The 13,660-nt window shown below is 33.1% G+C and overlaps 1 protein-coding gene across 1 annotated transcript in view; it reads left to right on the top strand.

The window, feature by feature from the left end:
• Positions 8,297-13,660, top strand: part of LOC109843116 — an 8,384-nt gene continuing 3,020 nt past the window's right edge. Inside the window, exon 1 of the mRNA XM_020412051.1 lies at positions 8,297-8,578. Coding sequence (XP_020267640.1) covers positions 8,437-8,578 — 142 coding nt within the window. The 5' untranslated portion in view covers positions 8,297-8,436. The remainder of the gene's footprint in view (positions 8,579-13,660) is intronic.

Below are 13,660 nucleotides of genomic sequence, written 5' to 3'. Positions count from 1 at the left end.
ATCGATGCAGGCATCGATGTCGGTATCGATGCAGGCATCGATGCCGCCATCGATGCAGGCATCGATGCCTGCCCTTCTCCTTTTGCTGTCCGCAGAGTTCCTCTTCTATTGGCTTTTGGACTTGGATTTTGGGCTTTTGCTTGGGCTTTTGGGCTTCTTGATTTCTTCATGTATTTATTTTGGGCTTTGGCATTTCTTGGGCTTTTCTTCTTTTTCTTAGCTTGGGCTTTTGGATAATTTGGAAATTGATTTTCCAATGTGCTTCTTTGCTTCATTTCTTCATTTAATCAATGGGTTTTTGTTGAGAGATGAGAGTTTGAGATTTATTCTTCATTAACCTGCAATTAAACATAAAAACAGTTATTAGTGGTATATTTATTCATATAGAATAGATAATGAGGGTATAAAATTGTAATAAAATGTGATTATCAAATACCCCCACACCTAAACTTTTGCTAGTCCTCTAGCAAAGAAAATCCTAACTCACTTTCGCAGGAATCGCGGTTGTATTTAGCGCATACAACAAGCCTTTAAACCCCTAGGTTACCCTAGTGGACGAGTTGTAGTCTCGTGAGGGTTTGCAGTGAATATACCCACAAAATTCGGTCAACTTGCCAAATTAAAGAAGTCAGTAAATAACTAAATTTACTTGATAACTTTTAGATAATCTAATTGGAGCCAGTTATCACTCAAGAAAACATTTTTATATATAACTCTAAGGTATATTTTTAAGAAAATCTTCTCATTGTAGCAATACAAAACTATGCCAAACTTAGAAATTTAATTTAAAAGTTTTGAAAAGAACATGCTAATTCTTTATTTAAATTAATATTCAAGTTGCTTGATCTAAAATATTTTTAAGACCATATATACAAATATAACTATATATAAAACATTTATTAGTATTTTTTTATATTATTATTATTTTTTTAACTCTTTCTTTCTTGGTGATTGTTTCTATTTTAACGGGCTTTTTAAGCGACCATTTAACGAGTTTTGGGCCAATGGATCCCAACCCAATTGGGCTTAGGTCATTAAGTATGAAAATACTCATTAGGCTAATTACTCGGTCAGCTTAGACTTTATAAGATAGAATCACCTTGAATTTAAGAGTTTTTCTTCTTTCTTTCTTTCATTTTTTTTTCTTTTGGTGCCCATTTTTCGCACTCTTCTTTTACAATTTTTTTTATATGTATATGTATATATATTCTGAAAAATATGTAAGTCAAGATACTTTGAAAAATTATTTTTAACTCTAAGCTAAGCATGCATAAATTCTATTATTTTAAATAAAAATCTACGTTAAGGCTTAAGTAAAGTATACTACTTTGAAAATCATTTCTTAAGAAATTTATTTAGAGTTATCATAAAAGGTAAATTTGAGTAAATAACAAACTAGAGATTAGAAAATTTAAAATTTATCAAATAAATCAATTATTACATAACTCTATCAATTTGGCAAGTGACGATATTTTTATAATTTTTGTTTAGGAAAAGAGAAAAAAATGACAAAAATGCAACTAAAAATGTAAAATAAAGAGAAAAAATTAACTAATTCTCACCCCCCACATCTAAATTTTGCATTGTCCTCAATGCAAACACTATGATGCACAAAGTAAAGCAGATAAGAAGTGAAGTACTTATATTTGATCAGCTGATAAAAATCTATAATTACCTTTAGTCTGAGGAGGATAAAATCAAAAATTTATTATTCTCTTTTTTTCTTTCTTTTTTTTGTCTTTTTTTTACAACTGAACAAGAAACTCTCAAATGAGAGAAGAATAAATTCTTTTTATTATTCTAAAATAAACAAAACAAATAATGTTGAATGAAGTGTTCAACACGAAGAGCTCGTATTCTACATTGAATCCTACATTATTGTTGAAAATTCTTCCCCGGATTTTAAATAAATTCAGAATGATATAATCAATAATGTGAAATTCCAAGCATTTCGGGGTGTTTAATAATTCTTGCAACAAAGTAAGGTAGGTATTATTGGTGTCATACATTTTACATTTCTTAATGAACTTAGACTCTTGTACTGTAAAGTTTTGTTTTCTAACAACCAATTTTTTTGTAGAGTTCTGAAAATTTGGTTGTTGATTATTCTTCAAGAATCTAAGTTCATCAAGAAAGAGTTCTTTAAAATTTAATTCAAAACAGCAAATGTTTAACATAATTTTATTATTCTTAAGGACCTGATCTGCTTCTTCTAAAAACTCTAACTCTTCATCAAAAACTTCCTCAAAACTCAAATCAGACTCTTCTTCTTCTTCTTCTTCTTTTAATCTTTCCTGAATGTAATTTATTTCTAGAGGCTGATTATTTGGCTGGTCCCCTGGATTAAAAATGTTAAGATCAGCAGTCAAATTCTCAAAGGACAGTTTTATTTGACCAGTTCTACAGTTGATAAGAGCATTAGAAGTGGCTAAGAATGGTCGTCCTAAGACACCAGTGTCTGTCCTTTGGGATTAGAAACGTGCTGTGTTTCCAAGACTACGAAATCTACTGGAAAAATAAATTCTACAACCTTTATCAGAACATCCTCTAACTCACCCATAGGGACCTTGACAGATCTATCAGCCAACTACAAAGTGCAGCGGGTTGGGTTCAGTACACTAGACCCAATTGCTAGTAGACTGAATATGGAAGCAAATTGACACTAACCCCTAAGTCTAAAAGCGCCTTATCAATGTGAGTATTACCAATGACACATGAAATAATAGGAGAACCTGGATCCTTACGTTTTAAAGGTATGGGATTTGAGAGTATATCACTGATATTGGCGGCTAAAAAGACTTTCTTTGGAACATTTATTCTCCTCTTCTTAGTGCATAATTCTTTCAAAAATTTGGCATAAGATGGAATTTGTTCAATTACATCTAAGAGAGAAATATTAACCTTAACCTGCTTGAATGTTTCTAGGATCTTCTCCTCTTGAGGGGAGTGTTTTCTAGGCCCGAGTCTATCTGAAAAAGGAGCAACTGGTCTAAACCTATCAAAAGCAGGCTCAGGTTCGGGTTCAGGTTCTTGATCATCTGAGGGGGGTGATTGTTGAATAAATTCATCAGAAGGAGAAGGAGAAGGAATTTGTACTGGATCAAAAGTTTGACTTGGAGGAGTTCTCACTTGATTATCGACCTGTCTACCTGACCGAAGTGAATGGATTGCATTCACTTGAGCTTCATAGGATGAACTGCATCCTGTATCCTTAGGGTTGACCACGGGTTGACTCGAAAATTTTCCTTTCTCTCTTTCACTCACGACACTAGCTAGTTGACCAAGTTAGGATTCTAATCTAGCTATAGCTTGAGTGTCGGAGTTGAGCATTTGTCCGGTTGATTGCATAAAGGAATTCAGAGTGCTGGACGTTTGAGTCAACATATTCGTGGTTTGAGTGGAGGCCTTAATTATGGTTTCCAAACCCCTTTCCAAGACATTGAGACGTTTATCCTGATCTGGATTATGAGGAGTCTGAATTACAGCTTGATGAAGAGGAGACTGATTTTGATACGGCAGATTGGGTTGTTAAAATTATGGATGGGAATTGAAAGGAACTGTGTTTCCCCTAGGAAATTGTTGGTTTGAAGAGAGAGTGAAATTTTGAGTTCTGAAGTGAGTTCTCTGATTACATGCAAAGTTTGGGTGATTTCTCCAACCTGGGTTGTAGGTTGGAGAGAATTGATCATTTACGTAATGCTGGAATGTAGCGTTGACCTGTCCTAATGGCTGATTATTTTCTAAGAGAGGACATTCTTCTGAAACATGAGATGGTGACAGACAGTTGTGACATCCTGAGGCTGAAACATGATTGATTTGAGTCGGGGCTCTTTCCTTGATTTCTAAGGCTTTTAACCTATGCATGATTGTGGCCATCTTAGCTTCAGATTCAATGTTCGACTCCAAGGAAATACCACTGGACTTGGGTTGGGGAACTGATGACACTCGGTCATCACAGTGTTCCCATTGCATGGTTTTTTTTAGAAAGACTCTCTAAAAACTCCCAAGCTTCATCAGCGTTTTTCCTCATGAAATCCCCGTGGCACATTGACTCTAAGGAAGTTTTTGAAGAATAATCTAATCCCTCATAAATTATTTGGCACAATCGCCATTTTTCTAAACCGTGATGAGGACATTTGATAAGAAGATCTTTAAATCGGTCAAAATACTTCCAAAAAGGTTCTCTCGGGACGATTTTAAAATTCATGATGCTATTTCTTAGCTTCACCGTTTTATGGATCGGAAATTTTTTTTTAAGAAAAACGGTGATAAATTCCTCCCAAGTTGTGATGGAATTTATGGGTAAGCTGTATAGCTATTTTTTTTGCTTTGTCTTTAAGGGCAAAAGGAATAAATCTGAGTTTGACTACATCTTCAGTTAATTCTCTTATTTTAATCATCATACATACTTCTTCAAATTCTAAGATAAAAATATATGCATTTTCAGTTTCATTCCCTAGAAATTTTGGAAGCATGTTGATATATTGCGGTCAAAGCTCAAAGTTAGTTCCATTTGCCTCGGGGAGCCTAATGCAAGAGGGGATTACATTCCTAGTGGGATAGCACATATCTTGAAGAACGGGTGAATTAGGATATGTCATTTCTAGAATTTGTTCAAAACGAATTAATCGATGTGTATTATCCCTAATCCGGTGAATTAGGATATGTCATTTCTAGAATTTGTTCAAAACGAATTAATCGATGTGTATTATCCCTAATCCACGTTTGCATACACCCAAAACAACTCAAAACGAATTAATCGATGTGTATTATCCCTAATCCACGTTTGCATACACCCAAAACAACTTCTTTTTAATTTTTTTTTAAGGAAAAAAAATTAGTTTTTTTATGAGAAGAAAAAGGAAAATCCTAACTAAAACAAATCAAAAGCAATCACTTTTCAATCACTCTAACTCTAGGGTTAAGCCTAACTCAACTAGACTAGCTCCTAACCAAAAACTCCTAAAGTGAAAAGATTAAAGTTTTACCCGGATAGTTAGCCAGGTAAGGATAGTACTAGAGGGTGATCAAAGATCAATTAAGTACCTCATTCCTTGCGGAGCGCTTAAGTACCTCGTTCCTTACGGAGCGCTTTACGCAACCCCTAAACCTTGCCTTAGACATCAACTAATCCAAGAAAACTTAAACCGGTTCACTTAAGGATTCTTTGTTCCTTATTGAGCTCGAATCCTTAGGACCAACATCTAATGAGTTTTATTAGGCTTGGGTGGTGTAGTGAGGAATTAGTGATTTTTGGGCTAAGAAAAGGGTGATGAAATCCCTCACCTTATCTTGATTATGAGGTTTTGCCCTTAAAAATATTTTTAAGTGTGTGCCAAATCAAGATGCTCAAATCACTTGTTGAATTCCTACTAACAATATAAAATGCAACCCTATGAATTAAAAGCAACTAAAAAGGATGGAAAAGAATTTTTTTTTAATTAGGGTTAACAATCAACAAATGAGAAGGGGGAAATTATTTGAATTTATTATCTTGTTAGTAAATGTCAAAGTGGAGGGTGAATTTTATTATGGTCAACGAATTTTTTTTTAAGTCCTAATTGTCTCTAATTGTGAAGAAATAGTGAAAGGGTGGAATTAAAAATTCTAGAAAGAAGAGTTACCTACAAGAAAATCTTCAAATCCTAGTTCTCAAATCCACAATCTTCAAGCTCTAAGCGTTTCCTTCATAATAAACACACAAGTTAAAGAACCAAAATAATTAAAACCTACTTAAGCACCTTCCCCAGCAACGACGCCAAAAACTTGATGGTATATTTATTTTTCTTGGCCTTGGACTTTTGGACATTTTCTTGACATTTTGGGCTTCAATGTTTCATTAAATATTAAAAGAAATTATTTGGCTTCATGGGCTTCATTCTTTTGCTTTTGGCTTTGGGCTTTGGTGTTAAATCAAGAGGCCTTTGTTGAGAGATGAGAGTTTGAGATTTATTCTTCATTAACCTGCAATTAAAAGATAAAATAATTATTAGTGGTATATTTATTCATAAAAAATAGATAATGAGGGTATAAATTTGTAATAAAATATGATTATCATTGGTTTTTTGGAACACTAGTGAGATAATTTTACCACTTGGGATAAAATTACCCCACTCATATACAAAAATTTATCCCAATAGTAAAAATTTACCCCATCCTTCATATTGGAACAATTTTGTTCCCCTTTGAAGGCAATTGGGATAATTTTCAAACCATTTTGTATTACTTAAACTAATACATGCTAATTATATTATAATTATATGACATGATATATAAAGTATAAAGTAATAATATATTCAATATATTATATTATATTATCATGTAATAAAATAAAAAATTATTATAGTTTAATTTATATGTAAAATTTATTTTATGATATTTATTATATATTGTTATGCAATATTACATACTATATTATATAATAGTACAACATATTTATTATAATATTATATAATATTTTAATAACATATATTATTATATAATATTAATTAGTTATTATAGTATTACATACTATATTTTTGTATAAATAACATATATTATTATATAATATTTTAATAACATATATTAATATTTAAATATCATATATTATTATATATTAACAATATTATATAATAACATATATTAATATTACATTGATAATATTGTATAATATATTATTATATAACATATTAATATTTTAATAACATGTAATATTATATAATAACATATATTAATATTTAATAACATATCTTAATAATATTATATAGATAGTTAAATTAGGTAATTATGAGGTATAGGATATATTTTATTATAATATTATATAATATTATAGATAATATTATAGTTGGTTTATACTACTATATTATTATATATATATTAATATAATAATATATTATAGGCAAATATTAATTGTAGTTTATTATATATATAAAGAAAAATATTTTAATATTTATCAGTATATTGTATCTATGATACTATATATATATACTTATTCACACCCATAATATGTTATTAAAGTATTCATTAATATTATTGTTTATATATTAATTAATTGATTACATAACTCGGATACTAATATAATAATTAATAATATTAATTATTAATTATAGTATAACATATTATATTTTTATATAAATAAAATAATATATTATATTATTAAAATATTATATTAAATATATTGATCTTATATATATTAATTATTATATAGTATAGTATGCTAATATAATATAATATAATGTAATGTAATATAATAATTAATATATTAATTTGTAATTATAGTACACATTATATTTTAATATAATAATAAAATAATGTTTATGTTATAATAATATACTAAATGATGTACTAAACCAATGAGATAAGTTAATTTAGAAGTAATTAATAGATAAAATTAATTATCCCACATGAATTGTTAAATCAAAAGCTCAAATTATTCTATTATCTAACTTTATTCTTCTTTACTCCACTTAAAATATCCTAAAAGAATAAAATTGTTACACCGAAATAATTTTTTTATTCGGCACCAATTTATTCCAACCAATAAACCCTCTTGTTATCACGTGGAACCCACCCGCCGTCAGTTTCCTGTGGGGCATTAACAGCGAACAGTTTTCTAGCGGTTGCTATAATAAATCCTGAGATATAAGTATCGTGCATGCTGGCATCAAGTCCTCGATCCGCGCTAAAATCCGCGGGTCCCATATTGAAAATAATCCCGAAACAAAAATAAAATCTAAAAAACCTTATCGTCGGTGGAAATAGAAAACCCTCCGCCTGCAATTTGTTAAAAAACGTGAGGGGCCTTTTAGTAAATACAGCCTCCCCCGAAATTCCTAATCAAAACCTGGTATGAGCACGGGCGGTCAGCAATCGTCTCTCTCTCTCTCTATATATATATATATAACCTCCTTCTCCGTCCTCCAGAATTTCTCATAAAAAACCCTAACCCTAACCCTAGCCTTGGAAAATCCTCCCCCAAATCTCTCCAATGCGTTGATGACTCCGAAGGCGGTGACCTCCAAGATCGAATCTTGCGTCCTCCAGCTCCACGCCTGGAAGCCCTTCGATCCCCCTTTCAACCCTAAAAAACCCTGCAGACCGATCGTCACCGACCCGAACCGTAGCGACGATCTTGACTCTCCAAGCTCTCCCTGCTCGAAGATCCTCAGAGGACAGCTAGCGCCCACGCGCACGCTGGTTCCATCGCGAAGCGCGCCCGTCGAGGGTCGATTCCGTCTCCGACGGCAGCGCGCCGCAGCGGGAACCACGGGGCATCGGCGGGCGTACGCGGACGTGCTCGACATTCGCTGTCGCGGAGGGGAACGGATTCGAGCGGCGGAACTGTTTGTTAATGGGGAGGGGAGTTGGGGGTCGGATGCGAGTGAAACTAGGGTTTTGAGGAGGGATATTGAGAAGGACAGCGTTGGGGGGTATGGGTTTCAAGGGAGTGAGGTGGTGATGATGATGCAGGGGAATGAGTCGGGGTACGGGAGTGAGCCGGGGTATAGAGGGGATGGGGAGCTTGGAGAGGAGGATGGGGAGTTTGATGAGGAGGAGGAGGATGGGAAAGTGATGTTTTGGGGTGGTCGATTCGCAAGAGGTATGTGAATTTCTCAAAACTCCTGTTATCTTTGAATGTTTGATTTATTATTATTATTATTATTATTGTGAATTTGGGATGAATTACATGTTAGTGAAATAATAAAAAAGAAAATTTGAGGTCTTAAGATCACTTTCTTTAAATGAATATTCGCTAAGTGAATTTCTCATCTTAGGATACAACATACTATGACAATTTCAGAAAGCAAATCTTAAAATTTTCACCAATTCTCTGTGAAACCATTTCATAGGTTTGCAGGTGTTTGAAAGAAAAAATTTGAGAAAGAAATGGGTTTTGAAGTTTGGAGATGGTCCTAATTATAGGATCGAAAAGGTGTTTTCAATGGTCGTATTTTCAATGGCCAAACCTTTTGAAATCCTAGCAGTCAACTTTCAAATGTTAACCTTTTGAAATTCCAATAGTCAATTTCCAACGGCTAAACCTTTTGAAATCTCTACAGTCAACTTCCAACAGATTTATCTGTTGATTTTATTAAATTTCAAATTTAAAAATAATTTCCAAAAATAATAACACTACAATAAAAATAAAATGAAAATTGAGCAACAGCTTTAAGCGTGAAAAATGGTAAGTGCATCTAATAATCACATTAAAATCATGCATTATTCATGCTATCTGCATGCAGACTTAGTGGTCTTAAGTCTTGGCTCATTTATCGAAGTTCAATACTTATTATATGCTTTTAAACCAGTTAAATGATGTTCAAATATCCGATGTGAAACTATTTTATTTTTACAAGCAAATACCAACAATCCATAACATGATTGGCATAAATGAGATAGAAGAGTGTCTATCTTCTATGTTTAAAATGAAAACTTTAGGAGAAATGTATACTCTTTTGGGGATTAAAGTTGACAAAATAGCAGGGGTTTTCTTTAAGCCAATTACATTATATCGAAAAGATGTTGAACAAATTTAATCATCTTGGCCTTAAAGAAGTTAACACTCCATTTGATCCTAGTATCAAGTTGACAACCAATTCTGGTAGGGCTGTAGCATAACTTCAGTATGCTAGTGGAATAGGTTCATTGATGTATGTTACGTATTGTACTAAACTTGATATTGCATTTACTATTTGCAAACCAAGTAAATACATTAGTAATCCACGTATAGATCATTGGAAAAGTATTTGAAGGATTTTAGGTATTTAAAGAAAACCAAAAATCTAAGTTTGTTTTGTAATGATTTTCCATATGTATAGTAGGATGCACCGATGCAAGTTGGACGACAAGTAGTAACAATAAATCCACTTATGAACTGGTATTTACACTTGGTGGAGGAGCAACTTCTTGGGTGAGCAAGGCACAGTCACAAACGTATATCCCACAATCCACCATAGAATCTGAGTTCATTGCTCTGACAACAAATGGTAAACAGGTTAAAGGATTATAAACTTATTGGTGGAGATTTAAGTTATGACCTAGTCCAATTAGGGGGTGAGCAAATTGCTAGTTCAGTCCGTTTTAATCATTTTTGACGAAGCTGAACCGACCCAATGTAGAAATGAAACTGAACCAAACAAAACCGAATTATTTCGGCTTGGTTCAGTTGTTTATTTCAATTATCGTAGAACCCATGAAGTACTAGCCATTAATGATGAGATGAGGTCAAAGGAATGTGAGGACTAAAGAAGAAGAAGTCGAAGATAGGTGATAAGGGATAGAGTTTAGTTTGGTATGATGCCTCCCTCCTGAATAGTAAGAGGAGAGAAATTTATGACTTTGGTTTGATCGGTATTTGAGAAGAGAACAAAACCGAGTTGCTTTTTCTCTCTACTTTTATGGGAGATAGTTATTATTAGTTGTTCAATCACATGGTGTATTTTAGTGAGCCTAGAGGAGAGGGGATGGATGTGTAGTTGAGTGGATGCAATTGAATGTGGGTATAGTAAATGGTCGGTTTGGTGTATACTCAATTGAGAAAATCGGAGCTGAACCTAACTAGTAAGATCATAGAACCGCACCAAACTGTTGGAAATTGGTTGCTTCGGTCAGTTTTATCGGTTTCAACAGAAAATTGCGCAGTCCTAAGTCCAATATCTCTAATATCTATCCTTTGTGATAGTTAAGTCACTTTGTCAATAGCTTATAGTTGTACCTATAATGGTAAGTATAGACAAATAAGTCTAAGACATGAATATGTAAGATAATTGATACAAGATAGTGCCATAACTAGGGGTGCATTCGGTCCGGATACGACTCAAATATGATGTTTATCATATCCATATCCGCTTACCCATCTCGGATACGGATACGGATATGGATATACATCGGTAAGAAAAATTCATATTCATATCCATATCCGCTAAAAATTGGATACGGTTACAGATATAGATGAGGATATATAAGCGGATATGTATGCGGATACAAAACGGATATGAGAAAACTAGATAGCATTGAGAAAAACATAGTTCATGTGATACAAAAGAGGTCATTAATAAGTTCATTATAACTAAAAAACTAAGATTAGACATCTTGATCATCAAAATTAACCACAAATCCATAATTTAAGAATCGAAACTATCGTAAGAGTATGACTAATATGTATTAGGATATTTCGGATACACATACGGATATTTCACTATAAAACCATATCCATAACCACATCCTATCGGTTATAGATTTAAGCAACCATATTCGCATCCTAACGGATACGGTTACAGATATTTTCTCGGATACGGATACGGTTTAGCACCCCTACAGCCATAACAATAGTCTATGATAAGACGTAGGAATGGCTGATTCATTTACAAAACGTCTAGCAAGAGGTAGTGAAGATGACATCAAGCGAAATGGGACTAAAACCTTATTTTTAAGATCACCAGGAATGATAACCTGACCATTTAGCAGAATTGTGCAAATCAAAATGTTTAAATAGATAATAACAAGTTTTCGGGTGATACTAACGCATTAAGCCCTTAAAGATAAGTCAATATCATCCATTACGAAATTAGTGGATGAGCTATACGTCTAATGAAAGTCTAACACATAAATGTCGTGTGTTTAAAATAATGGAAAACATATTGTAGATGTTTCACCTATCTTAACTTAGAAGTGGTGCTTCTTCTTACAAGAGTAAAATGTTTGTTCTTTAGAGAATTCATGAATTTGTAATAAGCAGAAGGCCATGATGGTGCTAGAATATTTAATGGTCCTCATAGAAACAAGATTGAAATCTAAAGATACCTCTACATTTGTATACTTTTATCATTGGTAATAGTTGCAGACTATTTGTAAATAAAGTGTTTTTTCAAACATCTTGTTTTTCCAAACAAAGTGGGGGGATTTTTGGTGGTGTTTGTTTGCAAAAATAAAATAGTCCCACATCGAATGTTTGAGCATCTTTAATTTGTTTAAAACTTAAAAAGCATGTACTCAAGGTTTTAAATATCGGATGTCGGGTTCATGTCGCTCGGCCAAAATTCATGTCGGATAGCGGAAATCGGGGATATATCGGGGGACATGAAAAAAATATCGGATTGCCATATCGGATAGGTTGATATAATATCATAAATGGAATCTTCACATGATAATTATATTGTCTAAACATATGAAAAAGTACATATGAGAAGGTCTTCATTTTCACAAGCAACCACCAAGTTTTTGCTTTTGCATAGAAAACCAAATAGACACTAGAACAGCTTAACTGCATATGTTTAGACAATTCTTATTAAAGTATAATAATTATCCAGAATATAAAAATTACTAATACAATTCTTTATACACAACTTTATTTATTAATGTAAAGATTTATTAATTGTTCAATTTAAGAATTTATGTTATTATAAAAGCACTGTTATAAATAGCGATAAATAGCCCCGCAATAGCGACGCTAATAGCATTAGCGGTCTCTTCCCGCGACGCTATCGCCCGCTACGCTATCGCACAATAATGATGACATATTGCGGAATATGTCTGTTCGCAAAAGCGGCCAATAGTGTATCATAACGGTAAATAGTAAGCGATTACATTCGAAATTTGCTTTTTGACTGCTATTTAAAAGCGGTTTGAGGCTTATTTTTTAAAATTAAACTCAACCCTTGATCATTGCATTTCACCGTCTCCTGTGATTTTCAGCATACTCCCGCCACCTCTCATAGCCTTTAGCACCTACTCTGGTACCTACCTTGATACTTTCTCTCACCTTCTTCACCGTGAGCTCCTCTTAGGGCAGTCCTATCACCGCTAAGCTCTTCTTCTCGAAGACGACGATTTTTTGACTCCTCCAGTCATCTTCGGTATTACGTGACGGTTACATGTCTATTTTATATTTATGATCACTTTAAATCATCCAATATGTACTTTAAGATTTCTTAGATTTTTCTTTATTTTTTTAGTATTTATACATATCTAAATTAGACCGCTATTTGACTTTGCGCTTTTTACCGCTATTTTACCGCAATAGCCCGAAATAGCCTTAGCGATGCCTCACCGCTACGCGACGCTATCCGCTATCGATAACTTTGTTAATAAAAGTCACTTCATAATTTTACACTCAAAGAAAAAGATTACAAAAAAAATGTTCACATACAAAGCGCGTGCATTATACTAGTAGGAACAAAAAGAAAATTCTACTGAAATTGAAAATTAAACTCGTAATTGCTATTCTAAACTACTTAACTGCATCGACTAACAATTACAGGATTTTTATTATATATCTGTCATTTCTCCAAACAAGAAACTAGTAAAACCGAAGTATATGTGCACCTAATACAAATAAATTCATGTGTTCTTATAGCCTTCCATTATAAAGAAAACACATGCAATAACAAGTAATTAAAACCTACAACAAGCACCCATATGGGTAGTGGATGGGAAACAATGTGAAACTTTACATAAATAGAAGGTGAAAGATATTGCAAATCATATGATTTCAACATGTCAATGTGAAACCGATATTTCTGAATTTTGGCCGATATTTGATGACCAAAATGTCACCCGATATATCCGCTATTTTCCGACATGTCCCCGACATGACCTCAAAAACGCCATACGCATTAAATTCAACAATTTCGTGGCGGCTAGGCTCCGAATCCGCAATATCGGCCGCCATGTCCGACATGGC

Source organism: Asparagus officinalis, chromosome 5 (genome assembly GCF_001876935.1).
Source record: "Asparagus officinalis chromosome 5, Aspof.V1, whole genome shotgun sequence".
In the NCBI taxonomy this organism is placed as follows: domain Eukaryota; kingdom Viridiplantae; phylum Streptophyta; class Magnoliopsida; order Asparagales; family Asparagaceae; genus Asparagus; species Asparagus officinalis.
Note: the sequence above shows the minus strand (reverse complement) of the source record. Positions and strands in the feature narration are given on the sequence as shown.